The 23,091-nt window shown below is 42.3% G+C and overlaps 3 protein-coding genes across 3 annotated transcripts; 1 reads left to right on the forward strand and 2 right to left on the reverse strand.

Moving 5' to 3' along the window:
* The first annotated feature begins 13 nt into the window (after positions 1-13).
* On the forward strand, positions 14-8,052 carry abhd16a (abhydrolase domain containing 16A, phospholipase). Its single transcript, XM_047598298.1, has 20 exons — positions 14-153; positions 691-747; positions 836-902; positions 2,169-2,255; positions 2,533-2,618; positions 2,704-2,777; positions 2,976-3,083; positions 3,232-3,346; positions 3,432-3,533; positions 3,637-3,700; positions 3,800-3,849; positions 4,150-4,273; positions 4,365-4,469; positions 4,568-4,631; positions 4,890-4,946; positions 6,213-6,275; positions 6,378-6,454; positions 6,571-6,669; positions 6,776-6,822; positions 7,411-8,052. The coding sequence occupies exons 1-20, from the start codon at positions 52-54 to the stop codon at positions 7,492-7,494; spliced, it is 1,632 nt and encodes a 543-aa protein (XP_047454254.1). The 5' UTR covers positions 14-51; the 3' UTR covers positions 7,495-8,052.
* A 118-nt stretch (positions 8,053-8,170) lies between these two features.
* Positions 8,171-17,614, reverse strand: vars1 (valyl-tRNA synthetase 1). Its single transcript, XM_047598297.1, has 29 exons — positions 17,506-17,614; positions 16,638-16,993; positions 16,409-16,552; positions 16,117-16,324; positions 15,861-15,976; positions 15,679-15,754; positions 15,279-15,379; positions 15,068-15,195; positions 14,779-14,943; positions 14,601-14,682; positions 14,272-14,391; positions 13,820-13,928; positions 13,545-13,724; positions 13,259-13,383; positions 13,015-13,118; positions 12,764-12,922; positions 12,214-12,304; positions 11,960-12,065; positions 11,734-11,804; positions 11,391-11,516; positions 11,196-11,300; positions 10,617-10,764; positions 10,337-10,464; positions 10,008-10,163; positions 9,700-9,924; positions 9,456-9,567; positions 8,946-9,121; positions 8,455-8,604; positions 8,171-8,368 (listed from the first exon to the last, which is right to left on the reverse strand). Exons 2-29 carry the CDS (start codon positions 16,989-16,991, stop codon positions 8,300-8,302), a joined length of 3,834 nt encoding a protein of 1,277 aa, XP_047454253.1. The 5' UTR covers positions 16,992-16,993; positions 17,506-17,614; the 3' UTR covers positions 8,171-8,299.
* A 504-nt stretch (positions 17,615-18,118) lies between these two features.
* Positions 18,119-22,126, reverse strand: LOC125015761. Its single transcript, XM_047597705.1, has 3 exons — positions 21,472-22,126; positions 19,749-20,567; positions 18,119-18,971 (listed from the first exon to the last, which is right to left on the reverse strand). The coding sequence occupies exons 1-3, from the start codon at positions 21,784-21,786 to the stop codon at positions 18,453-18,455; spliced, it is 1,653 nt and encodes a 550-aa protein (XP_047453661.1). The 5' UTR covers positions 21,787-22,126; the 3' UTR covers positions 18,119-18,452.
* Between the last annotated feature and the right edge of the window lie 965 nt (positions 22,127-23,091).

Consider the following 23,091-nt stretch of genomic DNA (forward strand, 5'->3'; position numbering starts at 1 on the left):
GTTTTATACTTTATGGTCAGTAACGCTTCCCGTAGTTGCCGTAGTGGAAGAATGGCCGGCTGGTTGTGGCTCCGCTGTGTTTTAGGGCCTCATCTGCAACGAATTCACTGTTCACCGGAACAGTCTCGACCTGACGCCAGGTTGAGTAGGAGGGTATGGATGACTAAAATATCTTGCATTTGTTTTAGAACAGCCGAGTCCGATAACTGAGCGACATTTAATATCTCCGCTACCGTTTAGCTCCGCCTGCGGCCCGGAAGTGTCTTGAGTTTGTTATTGATGGAAACTGTCGCTTGTCTACATTGTCGGGACGAGAGTTTGTAAATGAATGAAATGACAGCCGCACAAGGACGTGCCTTTTCGTGTTTGACTCTCACATTACCAGCCGGTCGTGCCTTGATACTGTCCCTTGTTTCAGTTACATTAATCTGCTTCTGCTAACGCTAGCTGGACAGCAGGTGAGACCCAAGAACATGTTAAAAACTCAACAAAAAAAAAAAACATAACCAAAACAAATGCATTAAACGTGCGTAGCCATTTTAAACGTGGTGTCTTACAAGAATATACAAAGACCGTTTGTCTTTGAGCGCCACTGCCAGTACGTAAGCTAACGTTAGCTTATCTTTCTACTAGACAAATGCTAGCAGCAATGCTCATGATGAGAATAATCTTTTCTTTCTCTTTTGCCAGGGATGGAACTACCAACCCAGGGGTCTGGAAAGACACACTGACAGCATTCTTGGTTGGGTCAGTGTGATATTTTATTAATGAGTCGATATTATTGAAAGAAAAAATGAGGATTTAGGTAATTAATGTGCATATTGTCTCTCTCCAGGCTTCGACACTGTGGTCCCTGTCCTACTACAGCTCTCCTCTTCTTCTCTGCTATCTTTACAGGAAAGGCAAGTCTTATGAGTTATATTTGATTGGAAACAAAAGGACACGTACCTCTTTACCAATAGTGATTAGAACTCAAATATTAGCTGGGGTGAGGCCTTGTGGCTAAAGGAGTCGTAAATAGCTGAGGTACCCTTGAGCAAGGCATCCAAACCCACCAGACGCCTCACTGTGATTCTGCACAGGACTGCTCACTCCTCACTTCCTCGTGAGTTTGTGTTTCCAAATTATAGCGGGGAAGAATCATCCTCTTCTTAGTCAGTTACCTAAAATTACCTTTGTAGGAATAACATTCTCTGGTTTCGACTTCTGTTGCATCAAGATTTAAAGGCAGAGTATCTGTTTATTTAAATTTTGTCCAAATTTAATAATAGCCTGTCATCATGTTGTAATTTGAGTGTTATGAGAGAACACTTGACTTCTGTGTCTCCTCCTGGCTGTGTTTAAATATTTTATAAAAATCATCCCATGATGGATGATTTTTTCCACCAGTCGCAAGCCATTTTACGTGTCGCTGTTTTGGGTGTTCCTATTAGTTGCTTGAGCAGGTTCCTGTCCGATCGCTATTCAACAACTACGCTGAAGTAACATTTGTTTGTTCATAAATTTAATTTGTTCATGATACAAAGGTAATCTGCTTTACCTGTGACTTGGCCAAGGTGCATAACTGAATAACTGTGCATTAATATAATATTATGACATATATTATGTCTATAAAATTCCATAAATATTCGGAGGAAAGTGTCTTAGAAATGTTTTAGTATTGCCCACAGTAAATTTCTTTTAACACCAGTTTTATTATCATGAGAATTATGTCTGTGTCTTTGCTCTGTTTTACTCGCTCCCTCGCTTTGCCACCCCGAAGCAATTTTTTCCCCTCGTGGTGTTATTTTTTCTCTCAAAACGTAAGTTCAGTATGTTTGAGTACATGGTTTTCTCAGAAGGTTCAGACAGTGACAAAATATACATTTTATTCTGTGCAATCATTCTCCTTCAAATTCTCCTCAGCAAGTGTGGTTCTCCTTGTAGTGGGATTCCTGTAAACTCTATCAATAGAATCATCCAGTAAACTGTACATCACTAGAAATGATTGCTCATGGTTGTTGCTATCTAAGATATAATTTAGCTTATATTTATGCACGGGCTTGCAGGGCAGTTGTCAGACTTTGAATCTTGTTATTGGTGCCTGTTAATGATCCTTGTGTCTGACAGAGAGATGTGAGGGTGGCGTCAACGTTTTTTTTTTTTTTTTAACTTTTGCTCATTTTTAGGCTACATCTGCAGCAGTAAACTGGTTCCAGTGAGTCAATATGTGGGAACCGTGCTGGTGTGCCTTCTAGGAGTGGCCTGTCTTAGAGGTGAGGCTTCTGATTTTAGTGAACTGGCAGGCAAAGACTACTTCAGTTCATTCATCTTTAGTCATCATGGCATATGCTGCATATGCTGCATACCAATAAGACTACTGACTACCACTGACACAGCTGAACAAGGTCTGCACCCACAAAGCATACTAAACACACCCTTGAGGCTTTGCACCAGAGGGTTTTTTTTATGTTTCACATGAACTCCATGTATTTCTTTTTCTGTTTCTGATTTCCTTCGCCTTCCCTTTTCCCTCGCCATTTTCTCGTCAAGGGTGGGGCAGATGGAGGAATTCTGAGTATCTTCAGTTCATCTCAATTCTTGAAGAAACTAAGAATGATCACATACCAGCCAACAAGGTGAGATCATGGTAATAAATAAAAAGTCAGTATTCACACTGAAGAAAATATTGAACATATGTCAATGATTATTATTTTCCTATAGAAAAAACTGAGATGCTACGACTTTGATTTCTCGCATTGGCCATCGGATTTCAGCTGGACAGAAGTGAACAGTCCGTAAGTCTTTGCTTGTAGTCTTGCGTTTTATTTCCATTTGAAATGTCTGGGTGTTCACTGCAGTATTATTCACATTAGGGTCTGCAAATACATGCATTCAAAGCTCTGTGAAGTACCCTGGATAAATAAAGTCTGTGGTTGTTAAATGCTATGTGGCTTACCTGTGTCATCTTAAACCTTTGACTTTGTGTGTGACAGCAAACTTTCCAAGGCTGGTGTTTCTCTGCTGAAGCCAGAACCCAGATTAAGAGGAGCAGCGGACAGTGTCCTCCATTCTGTGCGCACGTTGCCATGTCACATCATCAGGTAAACTAGAGATTAGTGAATAGTGTCACACTAACTGGACACACAAAGACTGTTATTAGGGCGTACCGTATTCCACCCTTCATCAGTCTCCTCTTTCAAGAAAATATGTCTCTTCTTAGCTGTAAAGCCACATTGTCTTTCTGTCTAGTTTTCTTATTGCCCATTCATTTGGGAGGCGGATGCTCTATCCTGGCTCTGTGGGTTTGCTGCAAAAAGCAATGAGACCCATGCTGCAGCAAGGCCAGGCCAGGTTAATAGAAGAGGTAAAAACAACTGCTCACTTAACGCTTATGCTTAATATGACGAATAAACATTAACTTTAATCACCTCTTCCCCACTTTGTCATAGTTTGAAGGCCAGAGAAACAAACTGGTGGCCTGTGATGGTAATGAGATTGACACGATGTTTGTGGACCGAAGAAGGGATGGAGGGGAGAACGGACAGACTCTGGTAAATATCTGTAGTGATTTGTTGTTTTTGTGCCTCAGGCTTGTTCTAAGGTTCAACAAAACACATTAGTTATATTACAGCCAATTTTCACATTCTACCCCAGGTCATCTGCTGTGAGGGGAATGCAGGCTTTTACGAGGTGGGCTGCATGAACACTCCACTGGAGGGTGAGGAGTAACATTTAAATTATATGCAAAAGCTCAAAGTTCTTGTTCATCTGAAAGTGTTGTATTCCAGTTATTGTTCAATCGTGTGTTGCACTGTAGGTGGGTACTCTGTTCTGGGCTGGAACCACCCTGGCTTTGGAGGCAGCACGGTAAGTAGTGTTTGTACTACACTTAAAGCTAAGCCAGAATTAGTAAACGGTGTATGAACGCTTTGTTCATTCAGTTGTTCAGTTCAACTTAACCGTGAAAGAGGAAAATAGAGTGTGGAAATTCTGGTTTCAGTTGAACAATATTGCACAAGAGGCCATGTACACTCCCATTGTCGATAAAATCCGGATGGGTGTAAATGTGTTGTAACGTTCGTGGCTTTGTAGGTGCATTTGGGGTTTGTATTATTTTAGTAATGCATAAATATAATTTATTTTCTTAACTTATGTCTTTTTGTTCAGGGAGTTCCATTTCCCCAGAATGAGGCCAATGCGATGGACGTTGTGATCCAGTTTGCAGTGCACAAACTGGGCTTCCAGCTCAGCGACATTGTTGTCTACGCCTGGTCCATAGGAGGGTTCACAGGTACACCTGGACAAGAACAATACGCAAGCTGCACTTGTCTGGCTGTCTTGTCTTCATTTTTGTGCCTCTGTCTCTTCATTTCCTTTCTTAGCCACTTGGGCCGTCATGTCATACCCCGAGATCCAGTCATTGGTGTTGGATGCGTCCTTTGATGATCTCTTGCCTCTGGCCCTCAAGGTCATGCCAGACAGCTGGAGTGAGTCCTGGATGTTAAACATCTTAAAATGTGTTTATTGATTAGCTTTCAGCAGATAGTTTTGTTTCAGCAGCTTAAGTATCTTTGCCTCTTTCCAGGACCGTTGGTGCAACATACTGTGAGGCAATACATGAACCTCAACAACGCAGAGCAGCTTCTCAAGTGAGTACAACAGTCAGATTATTTAAAAAAAAAATGTGTGACAGTGAATTGTCTAAGTCACTAAACATTTTGCAGTGCGGTCCAGCAATAATGAAACTAGGGGTTTATAAGATAAGATGTGCCTTTATTCATCTCTCAGTGCATATACAGGCGGACTAAAGAATAAAAATGAGAGTATAATTATATATATTATTTAGTGACTGGCATTGCTCATAGTGCCATGGTTGATGATTAACACAGCTGCTTCTCTTCCTCCAGATACCAGGGACCAGTTCTTCTGATCAGAAGAACAAGAGATGAGATCATCACCACAACGTAAGTCTCCACTGAAACCTGTCAGCCAACAACAACCCTACAAGACAGATACATGCTTAATATAAGCTCACACTCTTACCTGAGTGTACATTATTCTGTAGTCTTATCATTACAATACATTACGATACTTGATGGGTTTATCAGGTGAAAAACTATGTTACTTTTAAGTAATCTCCTGCCCTACATACTGTATGAGAAGTAGATATGAACCCATTCAGTCTTTCACTTTTTGTTTCATTCAAAGAAGGCTGAGTTGATTCTAATTGCTGTTTTCTAGTAATGCATCACTCATCAAAGCTGCACCATGTGCACTTACTCAACACCTGTTCACACACGTGAAACAGCCCAGCACTTCCATAGCACTGTTATCGAATCAGAAGCTCGGTTAAGGAGTAGGCTTCCCCCCAATCATGAAATTATATCCACCATTTCCTTGATTTGCAATATCTAGAACTGCATATATTAGGTTGTCTAATTTAATATTAACTGCCGCAAAGATTTTTCTTTGCCACTCTAGTCAGCAGCTGAATCCCCAAACCCTCTCAGCCAGAGACTGTGGTGCAGTATCCCCCGTCCCTTCTGCTCAGTGCGCCTGCACTTTATAGACAGACTTGCACAACTGTTAATCATTCTGTGACACAATGGATTTACACGACTGTCATTACAGTACTGCTATGACATGCCAGTACTATTCCATATAAGTGCCATTTTAATTCACAACTGTTACTCATGTGTGCACTACTGTGTGCTTTCTCTTATATATATTAGATGATCTTGTGTGTTGCTGCTATAGCTTTAATTTTTATTACTGCCAGAAAGCTGCTAACTGTATCTCATTGTTTTGTACCAAATGATGACATATCTTTGTAGTGGACACAGATGCAGTAGATGTGTTCTCTTTGTGTTATTCCTAAAATTAAAAACAGACATGGACATTTGTTGCCAAGCTCTAAATGGGTGCAGTTCAGATTGCCTTGAAGATAAAAAGAATTTCATTTGTGGTTCTTGCAGCAAAATCAACATCACAAAGTCAGTCTCCAAAATCCCTGCTGAATCATAGTCAACACGCTGTAAACATGTTTTATGGCGACACTGTTTTGGTACAAAGTACTTCCAATAAAAACTGTCCGAAAGCTCTCCCAGTACTGTTCCCAGTACGAGTACATTGCCATTTTGAATCTGTGAACCAATCAAATGATTTTCATTGTCATTGTGTTTGTGGAGAAAACAAACCACATTAAGTGTATGTTTTATGTTGTGTGACAGGGGTCCAGAGGACGTCATGTCCAACAGAGGCAACGACCTCCTGCTCAAACTGCTACAATTCAGGTTTGTCTCCTCATCCTCAAACACTTAACTTCAAGACTATCACGTGTATATCCATGTATCATGTGATGCATATATACATGGTAATGTTGTTTTCTTGGCCAGGTACCCCAAAATAATGACAGATGAAGGGATTAGAGTTGTCAGACAATGGCTGGGAGCCTCCAGTCCCTTAGAAGAAGGTGGGTGTAGTTTGGAGAAACACATTAAATTGAACATAAAGAAATATAATTAAACGTAGTGCATTTTCTCTGTATTTTGGATACCGGGTTACTGGTAATAAACTCTCTCTCTGCAGCATCCGTGTACAGTGGCTACGAGGTGGACGATGACTGGTGTGTGTCTGTGCTGCAGTCCTATCAGGCAGACAGAGATGTTTTGTTTCCATGGAGCGTGGGTAAGCCCTGGCTCCTTTCACATTTACAAAGCAAATAAAGGACACACTGTACTTCCCACAAACATGCATGTATTAACTCAGCGTTCTGACATGCACCTGTTTCCAGGTGAAGATATGACTTCAGAGGGAAGGCGGCAGCTGGCTCTTTTCTTGGTAAGGAAGTAATCTGCTGTTATCTACATACTCAGCCTCAGTGTGTACAGTTTTACTCCTGTCTAGTTTAAAGGACAGCTACTTGTTGTCTTTATCTGTTATTTTTTCCTCCTATCTACTTACACAGTCTAATTTCTTTTTCTTCAATAAGCCTCCTCTTTTTGGTGAATGATGGCTTACCTTCCCCTTCCTCTCACACTCCAAAACAACATATCACAGCTATTCACAGACATCATTACCACCAAGGCACACTTTCCTGGTTGCCATAGCAACCGGCTCACCTGTGCTCTCAGGTTGACTGGTGTAATATATTTCACCGCACTCAGCTTATTGAAGTCATTTAACATCAAACAAGAGGAGTGCCATCAATTACAGCTAATGCTATGCTTTTCCTCCCCGGGTAATGCCTTCTAAATGAGGCTTTATTCACCTCCCGTGTAAACCCCTAAGAGATAGGAGAGATTTGTAAGGCACTGAGCCTGATAGACCGAACCTAATATAATCAAGTTCTGCACTTTTTGTTCATTGCCCTCCCACACCTCTCATTCTCCATTCCTCCTCCATCCCGCTGTCTTTTCTCTCTCCAAGGCACGGAAGTACATGAGAAACTTTGAAACTACACACTGCACTCCTCTCCCCGCCAGTGAGTTCCACTCACCCTGGAGACTGTAGAGGAGGGAGAGACGGACGGATGAGGGAAAAACGAACAGCAAAGGATTCAGATGGCTTGTGGTCCGAGTGTGTTTCTGGCATGGTGTGAATGTAACGAGATTTTGTTTCAGACGGTTTTCCAAGACGGATTTGTTGTCGCGTATAGTGTTGCTGTGGTGGCATTTGGAAAGATCAGGGTCATCTGTCACTCTGCCAGCCTGAAACATGTAAAATATGATAGAAATTTTCTTTTTAATTTTGTGTTTAGTTATACTTTTCAGTGTTTCTCTTTAAAAAAAAAAAGGAAAGGAAAGAATGCATTTTAAGGAAAATGCACCTGCCATTACTCACTCCTTCCATTGTTCCTTCTTTGGCTGTATTTGTAAAGCAACCGTAAGTACAAACACGCTTTAATTTAATAGATACAAAAAGAAGGTTGACAGAATTTTAATCTTTAAAAATGCAGCCAAAGTACTGAAACCGTTTAGGTTCATATCTTTCCCGCGGGCACTGTCTTTCAGAACAAAGCTGTATCCTAAAGCAATGATCTTAAATGTTCTATTAAGTATGCTAAATAAATAAAAAAAAATAAATAAATCACATAAGGGATTTGATTCTTTTGTCCATTACTTGAGATAAGTGTTTGACAAATTGCACAGATACACAAGACTAAGATTAAAAGTATGAGAACAATAAAGCCCAAACATCATTGTCTTTATTGAATTCCCTTAATACTACAATCAACTTGAAAAATGAATATGAAAATTAATAATGACATGGAAAAAAGTGGAAGGAAATCCTCATTTACACAGCACTAAAGGGAAAGTTACATCATTTTCCTGAAGTTGTTCATGGCTTCTGTCACTTTCTCAAGTTCAGTTTGGCTCTGCCGGAGCTGTGGAGAGAAGGATGTGATTATTTACCAGAGGTTCACGTGTCTTACAGTTTGAAAAACCCTGTGAGTCAATTTCTTTTTCCCACCTTCTCAGCATCCTGCTCTTGCACCTTCACTGGCACCTTCTCCTTGTAGTCATTTTTCACCATCTTTTCTCTCAGTTTCTCCATCTGTTTCTCCAAGTCACCTTTCTTTGTCATCAGTTTAGCCACTTCCTTTTCCACATCAATGAGACCCTGGGGAATAAAATGTGCAGTGAAGAAAAAGGGCAACGGTTGAAAATGATCTTGTTATTTTGGGTCTGAAAATAATCAACACTGAACCCAAATCCAAGAAGTGCCTCTTTAAATTCTATTCCTGTAGTATCTGCTGTGGTAACCAAATAGCTTTTAATGTTTTTGTCCTATTCAGGTGCTGTCATGTAACTAGAAGTGGTGACTACAACCAATTTGCAGCTGAAAATATATTTATGAAAAACATCTGTAGAATAAGGGGCTATAAATATACTCGATATCCACAGCAGATATTGGAGGGATGGAAATAACCAAACGGAACGAGGCAGATCAATGGTCCTCACCTTCAGCATAAGGTTGACAGTGCATCTGTCAGACGCGATAGCCACAGCACAGCCTTCTGGGACGGGCTGGTCCGCTGTCAGAGGGATGACTGCTTGAGAATAAGACAAGGTCTGAATCTGCAGACTGTGTTTCTGCACCAGGGACACAGTTGCAGCGTCTATGCAATGGAGGTAGCCTAGAGGAGAAAAACACAAAACGTTAGGTATCATCACAGTCCATGGAGACAATCTCTGAGGGCAGAAACAGATCTTTCCATCAGCTTATTACAGTAACTCTTTTTTTCAACCACTTAGTTTAACAACATAGAATATGGCTATAGAGGTTTTAGCATAGAAGCTAATGCATATTAAGTATAGAAAATTCATAATTTGGAAATCATTCAGTAAAGTATGTCACAACTGTACTTGAATATAGTATAATATGTGTTGTGTAAAGTGTAAAATGAAAAATCTTGGACAAAAAAAACTTTTTAGAGTAACTTGGAGACTTGAGCTAGTGTGTGATCTCACAGTCGGCTCGAGTCTTCGTCAGGTTGTAGTCAGCCCTTAGCGATCGGATCGTCTTGACCACAGTCATAACGAACTCCATGTCACGGTCAACCTCCTCGCTGTTCCAGCAGAACTACAAGAAATCACCGAAAAGCCTTTCACTCACTCGAACATAAAGCAGAACATCATGGACTACTGCTTAAAATAGAATAGGATGAGGTGAACATCAGTGAGTCATCGGCCTCATCTTTCTTCTTCATCTAACCTCCTTAGTGTCCGGGTAGGATGTGACACAGATGCTGGGGGGATCGCTCTGAGGCTGTCGGCGTGGTAACCTCTGGTAGAGTTCCTCGGTGACGAAGGGCATCACGGGGGACAGAAGGCGCAGTCCAACCTCTAGACAGGTGTAAAGAGTCTGTCTGCACACCAGGGCTTGTCTCTGGCTGCTGCTGTCCTCCTCTGCTTTACTGAAAACTGGTTTGACACTTTCCTGCAGGACGAGGTCGTAACAGTCGATGTAAGGACGTGAACTTCTTTAGACTCGGGCTGCTCAGTAGGCTCAAAGTTCCTTACCAGATAAACATCACAAAGCTCATACAGCCAGAAGTTGTAGATGGCGGTGGTAATGGCTGGGAAGTCGTAGGCCTTGAAGCCGGCATCACAGAGAGCAACAGCAGCGCTCAGCCTGGACAGAATCCACCTGTCGGATACACTCTCCTCCCCGCACAGCTGAGTGGAGTGAATGGAATGTAAGACAAAATGTTCAGACCCAACATCACTCCTGTGCTATGGTTATGAGCAAACAAAGCCCCAAGGCAAATATATGACTTAAAATATGGTACGTATGCTACTCTGCGGATATAAATAAGGCTTTCTGTGCCCTTCATGTGTTCATGTCTCACCTGAGCTTTCTCAGCTGGCACAAAGTTGTCTCCCAGCGTCTTCATGGCAAACTTCACGGCGTTCCACAGCTTGTTGCAGAAGTGACGGTAACCCAGGATGCGGTTGACATCCAGGTTGATATCTCGACCTGTGAGAAGCAGAGAGAATAGTAAAACACGCTGACCTCATAACTATGGACATTCTGTTCATTACGCCAAGGTTGAAAACGCAGGTCGGTGACAACTTGAGCAAAATAAGAGGACAAAAAAAGTGAGAAATCCACAAAACAAATAAGCTGACCTTGGCTAGTGTAGGCACACAGGGCAAAGCGGAGAGCATCTGTGCCACACTCTGGGATGCCATTTGGGTAGTCTGACTTCTGGCCCTGCTTTGCTTTTTCCACCTCCACCGGATCCAAGTTGCTGTCTATCAACTGGGCATGAAGACCCTAGAGGATAGAGTAGGTGGGAAGTACAGAGAGTGAGGATGTCTTCGATAAGTTTCTCTTTTCATCTTGGGAATAAAAAACCATTTCAACTGATTGATGGTTTTTTTAATTGGCCAGGGAAAAAAGAACCTTTAAAAAGAAAAGTTCAGGCTAAAGTTCAGTTTACTACAAGTCCTTCAGTGCCCTCTAGAGGACAGGTCTGCTTCATCTGACTGAGCAATTTCCCCCCAGCTGGTGAAGAGATTGATGGACCCAATAAAGGCTTGTTGAAAGCAGAGAAATGTGCTTAATAAAGCTTATGTAAGAATATGGGCCTCAGGGGAACAATGAGTGGTTGGCGACCATGAAAAAGGCGACTCAAATGGGAAGTGGAAGAGCTCATATGTATATCTGTGTAACAGAGCATGTGTCCAAGTGTGATGAGGCTTTACCTCGAGGTGGATTCCTGTTATGACATCCAGAGGATCGATGACATTGCCCAGAGACTTGCTCATCTTCCTTCCGTGAGCATCCCGCACCACTGCATGAAGATAGACCTGTAAAGCAGAAAAACAATTACTTAGTCATGTAATGCTAATATCCAATCTCGTTCTGTCATGGTGCAGTGGAGGGATGATTTTTCTCACCTCTTTGAAGGGCAGCTTGCCTGTCAATTTGAGGCCCATCATCACCATACGGGCAACCCAGAAGAACAGGATGTCATGGCCGGTCTCAAGCAAGGTGCCAGGGTAGAACACATTCAGGTCCTGGGTCTGATAGAAGGACAAAATACATAAACTCAATGGGAAAATAAGTAATTTTACCAAGAACACAAGTTTAATATTTCAACAAAAGTTGGAAGAGAACAACATTTTCACTTATCCCTCCAGTCACTATATGTTTTTTCATTATTAGAGATACTATTTCCATCTAGTACAAAAGAAATTGCCATTTGTGTCAGTGGAAAGTCGGTTGACCTCAGACTTTTACCTCATTAGGCCACCCAAAGATGGAGAAGGGGAAAATGCCAGACGAGAACCAGGTGTCCAGAACATCCTCGTCTGAAACAAGGGAGCAAAAGTTATTTAATCTGTATAAATATGGAGTAAAATTAATTCGATTAGGAGAGTCTGGGTGTGCATAACACAAAGTCATTATGTACCTTCATAATAATTGTGGTACTGAGACAGATAAATTGAAAACTGTTGAATCTTACCTTGCCTGAGAGCAATTTTGTCAGCAGACACATTGAAGCGTTTCGCTGCCTTCTCTCTGGCCTCATCCTCTGTTCTCCCACTCACCCAATAATGACCGTCCATGTCCTAAAAGAGAGAAACAAACAACCAACCACACCAAAGAGGAAACTAATTAAAGACTGATGGCAGGACAGGCAGATTAGTGAGGCAAATAGCTTTTATCTGTCATCTGAAAGCTTCCAGGCCTTGACAATAGTGATGGGAGTCACGTTACCTCTCCTGGTTTCACAGAGGGGTCATTGACGGTGACGAAGTAAGCAGGAATACGGTGACCCCACCACAGCTGCCGAGAGATACACCAGTCCCTTAAAGGAAGACGCAAGCACAACACGTGAAACTGTTTGTCTGTGTGCAAGCCCGATTATTCACAGTGAGCTAAAACAATTAGTCAATTAATTGATAACAGATGACAGAAAATTAATTGAAAGCCATTTATATGATTTGTTTTGCATGGCTCATTAAATGAGTTGCTGCGTTTCTTCTTCCTATGTGATGAGAAATCAAATATTTATAAACCTTGAACAAAATAAGAATTTCGCGGTGGGCACTTTTCATTATTTTCTTACTTTCATTTTGACTAAGATATTCTTCTTAATTGAGGTTCTGTCAAGATGTCAGTGTAAAAGCCCAAGGTGCAAAAATGAAACACCATAAAAACGCAGTTATATCCTATATGGACAAATAAACTGGCCACAAATAACTAGATCTATTTTAGTTCACAGAAAAAGCATAAAACAAGGGAGGCGTCAGGTAGAGATAATTACCTGATGTTGTCCATCCAGTTGAACCATGTCTTGAGGTGGTGATCAGGGATGATTTTGAGCTTGCCCTCTCGGACGACATCTGCCGCCTCCTTGCCCATATCTGTGCAGTTCACGTACCACTGTGGCTTCAGCAGTGGCTCCACAATGTCCTTTGAACGACTGACGGAGCAGATACACATTGGGGCTTAAAAGGTGGTCACAGGATAAACAAATCCACAATGTTCCACTTCTTCACACAAACCCAACTTTACCTGCACACTGGGACAACCATGGGGTTGTCTTTAATCTCCTTAAACTGGCCTCTGTCCTTGAGCGCCTGAAGCACTGCTTTTCTGGCCTCAAATCGTTTCATGCCCTGGGGGAGAGAAGGAACAGTTAAAAAATGAAAAACTTTTAAAATTGCCACGGTAAGCCAACTATGAAGAAGCCTGACTTTTATTGTCACAGTGGAAATGTCCACACCACAGGGGGAAGGACGATAATGAGACACTATACCAGGAAGGGAGGAGGCACGTTAATGAGCAGGCCATTCTCATCCAAGATGTTGATGAAGGCCAGATTGTGTCTCTCTCCAACCTCGTAGTCATTATGGTCATGGGCCGGGGTGATTTTGACAGCACCTGAACAGAAAATGGTGCGAAGGGACAGGAGAGGAAGAGAGGGTAAAAAGGGACAAATGTAATGAGGAAAGTGGCCAGGCTTAACGATTTGTTATGATTACTTATTCTCAGCACACTGCAGGCCCACAGGCACAATCACCGTCTCCTGTAACCATGCCTACCTGTTCCAAAGCTCATGTCCACAAAGTCATCGAAGACTATTGGCATCTTGCGGTCACAGAATGGATGAAGAACCATTTTCCCCTTCAGATGTTGATATCTGGAGTCAGCAGGATGGACAGCTACAGCACTGTCTCCGAGCATTGTCTCAATACGAGTTGTGGCCACAATCACCTCCTCGTCTAAGAAAGAGAAACAGATCAAGAAATGTAACTAAAAGATGAAGTGGCACAAAGCACCTTTATTGGAAACGTCTGTGCTTTGTGCGTTCACGTACCTGATCCATCCACCTTGTAGGCGAAAGACACCAAGACCCCAAACTCTACTTTCTCCTTGTAACCAGGCACAGGTAAGAGAGTCCTACCAGTGAGTTCCTTTTTATCCACCTGAAAGTCAAAAGGACAATTTGATCAGGAGTGCTCACAATAGAATTGAGCCTAGACCATATACAATTATTCAGATTACAATACTCTGACCTTTAGATGCAATGTTGCGTGTATTAAAAACAAACTTAGTAATGTGTATATTATCAGTGAAAAGTTTTTACACACATAATATTGTATTTTTTTTTTTTTCAAACAATGCCTTTAGCCTAAAATCAGAGTAGCAGTCAAGTAGACTGACACATTTTTGTTACTTATCATATTGAACATGGTCTTACAAACTATTTATCTAATAAGGTGAACTGCTCAATATTCATTTAAAATCCTTAAAAGCAGAGTAACTTGCCTCGATGTCAGAGATGGCAGAGTTCAGTGTGCAGGACCAGTTGACCAGCCTCTTGCTCCTGTAGATTACTCCCTCCTCATGCATGCGGATAAAGGCTTCTTGGACAGCATAGGAAAGTTTCTGAAACACAAACAAAAAAAAAATCATAACAGGAAATTATATATTATAATATATATAATAATTATATATATATATATATATAATTATTATATAACTTAATATCTTTATATCTGTTTCTATGCAATGAAGCGACTGGACACTGAATTTCTCACAGGATGAATAAATGATCTATTTAATCTAGATCCATGCAGGAAACTCAGAAAACTCACAGGATCCATAGTGAAGCAGGCTCTGTCCCAGTCCAGAGAGGAGCCCAGTTTCTTCAGCTGGTGATAGATGCGGTCTCCCTTCCTACAATGACAAAAGGCCAACATTTATTCTGGTATTTCTCTTTACATTGTTTTACATATTTTCTGCCAGTTTCTCTAGTTCCTCTCCTGCACTCACTCGTTCTTCCATTTCCAGACTTCCTGGATGAAGTTCTCCCTGCCCAGATCATGGCGGCTCATGCCTCTCTCCCTCATCAGCTTTTTCTCCACCACCACCTGAGTGGCGATCCCAGCGTGGTCACAGCCCGGGTTCCACAGGGTGGTCTCACCTTGCATCCTATGCCTGCGTAGTCAAAAACAAAAAGAACTCAACCTCAGCTCAAACGCATCGCTTTCAGCAACTGAGGTTAAAAAGGACAGATGGAAAACCCATGATGCAACAACTTAAAACATCCACTTGAACTTACCATCTGGTCAGAGTGTCTTGAATGGCGTTGGTGAGGGCGTGTCCCAGGTGAAGTGATCCAGTCACATTAGGTGGAGGGATGCACATCATGAAGATGCCACGAGGGTTCTCCTCACTGATGCTCTTCCTCTGTAGAGTGTGGGGAGCGGCATTTTAACAGGATGTTAAAATGATCGATAGAAATACAGCTGTGAAGAAAAGGGCGTCCTTACCCCATACTCTGGCTTGAAGAATCCCTGCTTCTCCCACCATGCATACCAGGCAGCCTCCACATACTGAGGACTGTAGGAATCGGGAAGCGGACTAACAACATCTGGCATCAAAAGATAAAGAGAGGATGAGTTACGCGGTTAATGCTGTGTCACGCGAAAATGAGATAAAACTCTTCAAGTTTAGGTGCTTCAGTCAAAACTGTATGGTTTTGTCACACACAGAGCAATGCTTCTCTTTTATGCAGTAATCTGTGCAAGCAGTTACAAAGCAGGTGAGTGTTTCTGTGAATGAGCTATTGACAGAGACTATACATTTGTGGATATCTACCTAGACAGAGTGACCATATGATATTACGTGAAACCCTCCATTACATCCAACTGGCACATAATCATCAATCACCTTTTTTGTCTCCAGCAGGGGTAGCGACATTGTACGTGATCACCCCCAACTCTTTCTTCTCAGGTTTGGCCTTTTTCTGAGAGAAAACAGGCAGAACAAAGCACAATTGAACCAATTGACGAGAACCAAAATTTTCAAAAATTGCACAAATGTCTGTTTTTGTAGAAGTTGAGTAACTATACCTCTGTTGGTGGTTGAGTCTTTTTCTTTGCCTCCATTTCTTTCTTCTGTTGGAATTTTTCCAGCTTTTCTTTCTTCTTTGCTTCCTTTTTCAGCTGGGCTTCTGTCTTTGGGGGACCTGAAGGAGGAAACAAACCAACAGAATAAGTATTAATTGAATCAGTACATTGTATATAATGCTATATACATTATATATATATATATATACATATATATAAAAATAAAATATTTTCTAGCTGTCACATTGAACTTCCTAACCATTGGCAGTGGCACCACCAGAGTCAGCAGCAGGACTGCCATTCACAGCTTTAGCAGTTTCGGGGACTTTTGGTTTTGGTGTGACTGGGACCATCTTCTCACAAAGGGTGATCTCCCCCAGCACCTTCAGGAACTGTGGCTGATTAATGCAAGTGGTGAACCATCTGGTAACATTAGTCAGAGCCTTCCTGTCTGATGGCTCCAGTGCCTGGAAATAAAAAATAAACAAAGCATATCACATAAACAGCTAAGAGGAAAAACCTGTAACACAACCAAAGTCTTGCGCACTTACATATTTGAAAGGTAGAAGCACAGCTGTGGCAACGGCCATATCAGCCAGTGTTATGCTCTCTCCCACCAAGAAGGTTCTCGGTGCCAGGGTCTGATCGAGAACCTTTAAAACACGCATTAACTCTGCACGGGAACTCTGCTGAAGCTGAGAGCACAAAAAGTCATAGGATAAACATTCAAATGAAAAACCACACACATCATATCCCAAATCCCAAAAAGCCTTTGGATACCTTCTTATCCACTCCGATCACCCCCATCAGAGGGAAGACCACAGCACATGACACTGGGGTGAGCTCATTGTCAGCAAAACTGAGCCACTGCCACACCTGGCTCTGCTGCTTTGCATCTACTCCAGCCCTCTTCCCCTGACAGGCCAAGTACCAAGCCACGGCGCTGGCCCCACTCAGAACTGCGTCGCCTTCCCCAGCGCCCAGCACGAGGGTCGGTCTAGAGCGGGCATTCAGGGACGCAGGAGGGTCCTCTGTGATGATCCGAGGGCGAGAGGACGGACCAAACTCTGCAGCAATAAGAGCCACAAGGCTCCTGAAATCATCCGGGTGAGGGGACACGTAGAGAGTGGCCATCTCTGGAGGACACACGGAAACGATGCAGACTGTGAGACAGATGCTTATGATAAAACAACATTTGTTTTTCCTTTGTCTGCCAGACAATGGTGAAGTGGGTGTGTTCGCCAGTCACATTAGTAAATTAATGCTACTCCGAACTTCACGAATTCGTAGTGACATTAGCAGCGTTACAACTTTTAGAAACAAACTGCTTTAGATTCATTTAAGGAAACATTTATAAACACTGTCCATTATCATCGGTTAAAGAGACTACGGCTATGTGAGCTGTCAGTACCGTCACCGCTTCACTTTCTGCAGAGCTGATTTCTACCACCTGTCAAAAGATGACGAGAAGTCATGCCAACCGGCTAGTTAGCTTTAGCTAATCTTTTAACAACTATAGTACCCGGAACTACAAGCTAACTTTCACATGGCTTCAATTACTCTGCTACTGTTTTAAACTAGTTCTAAAGTTAGTGTACAAGGAACCCGTGCGCTGTTATTTAAAGATGCTGCACGAAATTAAACATACCGGGAATGAAGCAGAATGAGACGTGGGCTTAGCAGCAGAAACAGAAACACATGAGTTCTCCACTCCGGCTCCGTCTGACGCAACGATAATCACCACGCGCAACTTCCGCCGTAAACCGGACTTTGCTGATGAAACGTTTTCATCGGCAACGTAATAAACGTAATAATATTTATTATAATTATTACGTAATAACGTAACAAAATACATAATAAATAATTGCATGAAAACTGCTTTACTTTTATTTCTATTTCTTTTTTGGTTTTGTTTAAGCGATAGCAGCAAGACTTCCTAAGTACGGACGTAGAAATTAAGTCCCAATGTTACTGAAGTAATATTCTTAAATTAGTAAACGTATAAAAGATAAAATTGCCCTACTATTTGTATGCACTGTATAGCATAGATTTATCAGTATTTTACTGTTGTTGTCACTTCACCTGGAGGTACAGGTACTCGATAATTGGTTTGTGAATTGTTAATTCAGAAAAGACATAATGGAAGCTATTAACTGTGTTAAAGTATAACAACTATTGTACTATAATAGACACAATGCACTCAGTTATATGACTATTTCAATGACAGGAAGATACAAATGAAGAGATTCAAGGAAATGTTATAATGGCAAGTGAGCATACACTTTTATTTAAATGTACAGATGCAACTTTTATCACACATGAATTGTCTTGAGTAATTACATCCAGAAGCACAGTGTGCACAGTGTTTGTTGAATTGCAGTTGGTTCAGCCATTAAAGATAACAGACTGGACAGCCAGCTTTCTGCAGTGAAGTGTGAGACCTACAGTGTAAGACGTTTGAAATTTACTGCCTTTGAATCAAAAACATCCGGTGATCCTTCTATAACAACTAAGGCATATCAAATAACATCACCTTCCGCACTCCCATACCAAACTGGAACTAAAAATGTTCATTAAATGTGGCCTTTAGTCCATTCATTCTTCTGTCTCCGACCCAAAGGCCTCTTTTACTGCACCGGTGGCCATATCTACCACGCCCATTATAAGACCCCCTCCCAGCCTGAACACATTGCCCACGCCATTTCCACTTCGCCATGCCAGGCTTCCAAATCCTTTGCCTACAGCTTGTGCTTGACCCCCCACCTCAGACATCACTGTTCCTACGTAACCCTCACTGTGGTCCCACAGCCACTCTCCAAAAAACTTGGTCACCCACCAAGCATTATCCAGCGCATCACTGAATATCCCCACTGTGTCTCCAGCCAGGGTGCCCATTCCAGTGACCCCAGTGTAGCAGCTGCTCAGGAGGGCCCCCGATATGGAGGAGGTGCAGTAGTAAATCCCGAGGAAGCAGGTCTCCCCGATACCAAGCAGCATTTCTGCTGCTGAGCCTATCCCGGACAGGAGGTCGGAGATCAAGAGGTGGAACACAGTCAGCGTGTCTCCAGGCAGAGCAGACAGAACTCCAAGGTCTTCCTGAAGGACGTAGGTCACCTGGATCAAGATCAAGATAAGTGAAATTTAAATGGATGTAATAGAAACTTGCATAAATGCAATTGAAACCATAGCAGACACCACCTTAGTAACCACACCTCATTCCTGCCTTTGGGAGGAGCAGACTGGAATGAGGACATTTAACAAACAAACCTGGACATGTTAAAATGTAATGTGACAATATTCTTCTCAGCATGTTCTGTCACAAACTTTTTATCTTAATTGTCTAACAAAAGGCTCAAGAGTCAAAACACAAAATCATTACAAATGTTCTGATAAATCCTATTAATATATGCATTTCTGTTAACTGAGCTTTCTCTTGATTTTTGAAAACGTGTTATCTTTTCTTATAGTGTAATAAGTCATTATACTCATTATTCCCTCATTTGCATTTTATAATTCATTTATTATCACACAAGCTTGCCTGTTAAATTAAAAGGGCGCGCTGCAATTTTACATAAAAATTATATTTTGCATCTTGCAAGGAGCAGCACTTATGTAAACTTATGTAAACAGCTGATTCATATGCTCCTTTAAAATCTGGTGCATGAACATAAATTATGTCAGCAGGTCTGGACTGTTGGACAAAAAGACTGAAACTAGGGTGTGGCGAAAGACTGTGGTGCATTACAGGAAATATTAGTGGCAGTGTTTGTGGAGTCTAAAAGTCAGAAAACCTGAGCTTTTTTCTGAATTTCTTTTTAAATGTTTTAACTTTGGTATTGCTTGCTTAAAGTGAAATAAAGTAGGTTTAAATGGTTCATCGGGTTGTATCACCTGTCCAGGTAACTGTGTGACTGTAGAAAACACAGGAAGCAGAGGAGCTTTGAGGATCGACAAGGTGGTACAGATGATGTAGACCAGAGTGCTGGTGGAATTTGTGTCTGTCTCCGATTTCTCCGCGGACTCATAACCACTCGAGGACCTGGGAGACTGTGACCTGTCAGCTCCTGAATGTGCCACATCATGTAGTTTGTCACTGCTGTCCTCAGCAGACGCTGCATCTGCTGAAGTCTCTTGTGCGACGTTAGCAACCTGAGCTTTCGCAACACCAGCCACCTGTTCTTGAGTTGCCTCTCTGCCTTCTTCGAAGTGCTCTCCTGCATCTTGGCCTTCTGCATCGCCTGTTTCTGCACCATCAGCATCAGCTCCCATCTCTTCTATGTTTCCAGGGAGCCCCGCTCTGATATCCAGAGTCTTCTGCTCTGCTCCTCCACAGCCTTCTGAGAACAGCTCTGCCACTCCTAGAATCTCCTCCAGCTCCTTCACACTCAGTTGCCTCTCCCATTCCTCCGTCTCTCTGATTAAGCCGATACTGAAGCCGCCCTTCCCCTCTGGGCCAGTGCAGCACACTGCAGACCACAGCGGCTTTGTCTGGCAATCCTCTGCAGGCCTGAGTCCTCCTGCTCCAGTCAGGATGTACAGATCTCCTCCTAAAGTGCTGCACTGTGGAATGACGCTTGACACAACTAGTGTTGTGACTCTAGACTCCCAGTGCTGAAGAGGGGAGTCTGTGGTTGAGACAGGATGAGATGGATCCCCAACCCCTCTGAGAAGAGCTGGAACTGCAACTTTAATATTGTCTTCTTCCTCTATCTAAATAAATAAATGAACAAACAAAGCAACCCGTTAATGAATTCACAAGTATAGTCTTGTTAGAATAACTTGTGAACAAATAATTGGTTTCTAGTACTTCTTCTAATGTTCTGAACCCAAATGGCATGTTAAGAAAGCAATACTAAAAGGATGTATTCCTGTTTCTGTGCCAGTTTGGCATTTCACAGTTGTGAAGCGTGGTACTGGACATCTTTAGCTTTTGGGTGACTTGTTAGCCTCTTACAAATGTGTTATTTTTTCGGTCTATTACATTTTCAGATGAAATACCTCAGCTGAATAGTTCTGTTTACTGCAATGTTGGCTGAAGTACTCAGGTCATCTAATAATGTAAATGTGCCATTGCACTATTCAACACAGCTACATTTCATCCTACTTTAAGAGAAACATCAAAGAAGTAATAGTTCATTTACACTAAGAATTAAAAGCATGTACATTCTGCAAAATGGTTTCTATTCATAGTTCGTTATATAGGCAAATTGGCAACATTGGATTGAATGCTTGTACATGTTTTTGGCCGTGAACAGTTGAAATTCATTGACTACCACCGCTGACTGTTCATAATCATCCTAGGCTTCATCCTAGAGGTCAGTCATTAAAACCAGCATTTTGATTTTATTTACTTTTTAAACTTAATGTTTTTACTACAACATCTGAAAATACACTGGTGACTTTAGCCATCAGATAAATGAAGAGGAGCAAAAACTAAATATATTTCAGGGGAGCAGGAGTTAAGTAACTACGAGATGCACCAACAAAACTGTGCCTAGGTACAGTATGAACACACACATTCTTTCCACAGCTGTAACATCAACCATGCGTTTGTTCTGTTCTTTACTGTACAAACTCAGATACTACCGCTTTAGACAGCATGATATGTCCTTACCACAAACTCTTCCCCCTCCTCTCCCTCCATGGCTGTCCATCCGTGGCTGAGATGGAAAGCAGAGTAGACAGCTGTGTCACAGGTCGGTCTGGACAGAGTGGCAAACGCCTGTCCCCCGGGCAGTCTGTGGCAGAGTGGACGCAGCAGAGGCCCTGCAGATGCTCCCCGAGGAGGCTTCTGTCTGTAGAAGCAGTGGCTGCAGAGGGTGAAGTCTGACTCAGAGTTGTCCTCAGCTGGAAGAGACAGGCCTGGGCCCAGCACTGCCAGCAGCCATACAGCCGCAGCAGCAGCACTGACAGCAGCAGGACACAGCATGGTGGTGGTGGTGGTGGTGGTGGTGAGCACAGCAGATCCCCCCTCTGCCTCACACACTCTCTCTCTCTCTCACACACAGTGAGAGGGAGAGGCTTATAAATTATCCAGTGGTTTCCGTATATAGATGAAAAAGATAAGGTGGCCAAGGTTGGCTGCTGATTGCTCGTTGTTTGCCTCACTCGCTCCTCGTTCGGTCCTCCGGTTCGTCTGCAACCATGCCTGTCTTCTTTTAATGTCAGCTGTGCTCTGAGAGAGTGAATCAGTGTTTGCAGGCACAATCTTGCTTACTCCTTCATTTCCCTTTCCCTGACAGCCTCGCCCCCCTCTGTCAGTTCCACCCTCTGTGACTCTGCCTCTGGCTGTACCTCCACTTCACCCCTCCTCCTCTAATGTTCTCTATGGTTACACCTTTGACTCCCTTCGCTGTTAGGTATACAAACTAAGCCCACACCCATTGAAAGCTGTCAATTACCTGTAGGTCCACATTCCCTAACAATGTTCATTGTAAGAGGTCACTTGGCTGACAATCTTTTGTCGAGTCAGTTACATTGAATTGCTCCCAGACCAAGCGTAACGTCTGTCTTAAAACTCAAAGTTACAGCAGCTGTCAGCTCTAAAGTTTACACGGTCTCTTCATGAAATTCTCATTAAAACTTAATCCTGCCAGCATTAGAGTCACAGGGTCATTGTTTCACCCAGGAGGGCAGAGACTCTTCCCAGCCAAAACACACTCCCTTTCATGGCTTGCAAGCTGCAGCTCACGTTCCTAAATATTAGAAAAATGCCTGTTGAGACATGATCTTGGCACAGACTGTTCTTTATGAAATTGTTATGTTGCAGAAGCAGCGATTTGCATGTAATCTCATAAGCTAGACTCGCACATGTGAAGAAAACAATATCTAGAGCTCTTTCTGACATTAAGAAGGTTGCTTAAGAGCTATGCCCAACATGAACCAGATGCACCTCTGGGCTTCTGTCAAGAGTGGTATCAGGATTCCTTTACAGTGAGGTCTAGCAACTAAAGAGAATCATACTCAATAACAAACAAGGGAATGGAGTTTGCACAAGATTTTGATTGTGGTTAATATTTAAGAGAGCAAAATGCAAGAAAAGTATTCAGACAGGCCAAAGCATACATGAGTACTGTGTGCAGCTCTGGAATGAGAGTTTTAGGGTGTGAGGATTTGGGTGGGGCACTAAACAAGACTATTAGATATGATTAACACTGCTACTGCTTTTGAAACATCTAAAACGGAAACATGTTTACTCAAACTCACAAAACAGCCATTTACCCCTGTAGCATCT

Source organism: Mugil cephalus, chromosome 11 (genome assembly GCF_022458985.1).
Source record: "Mugil cephalus isolate CIBA_MC_2020 chromosome 11, CIBA_Mcephalus_1.1, whole genome shotgun sequence".
Lineage (NCBI taxonomy): Eukaryota > Metazoa > Chordata > Actinopteri > Mugiliformes > Mugilidae > Mugil > Mugil cephalus.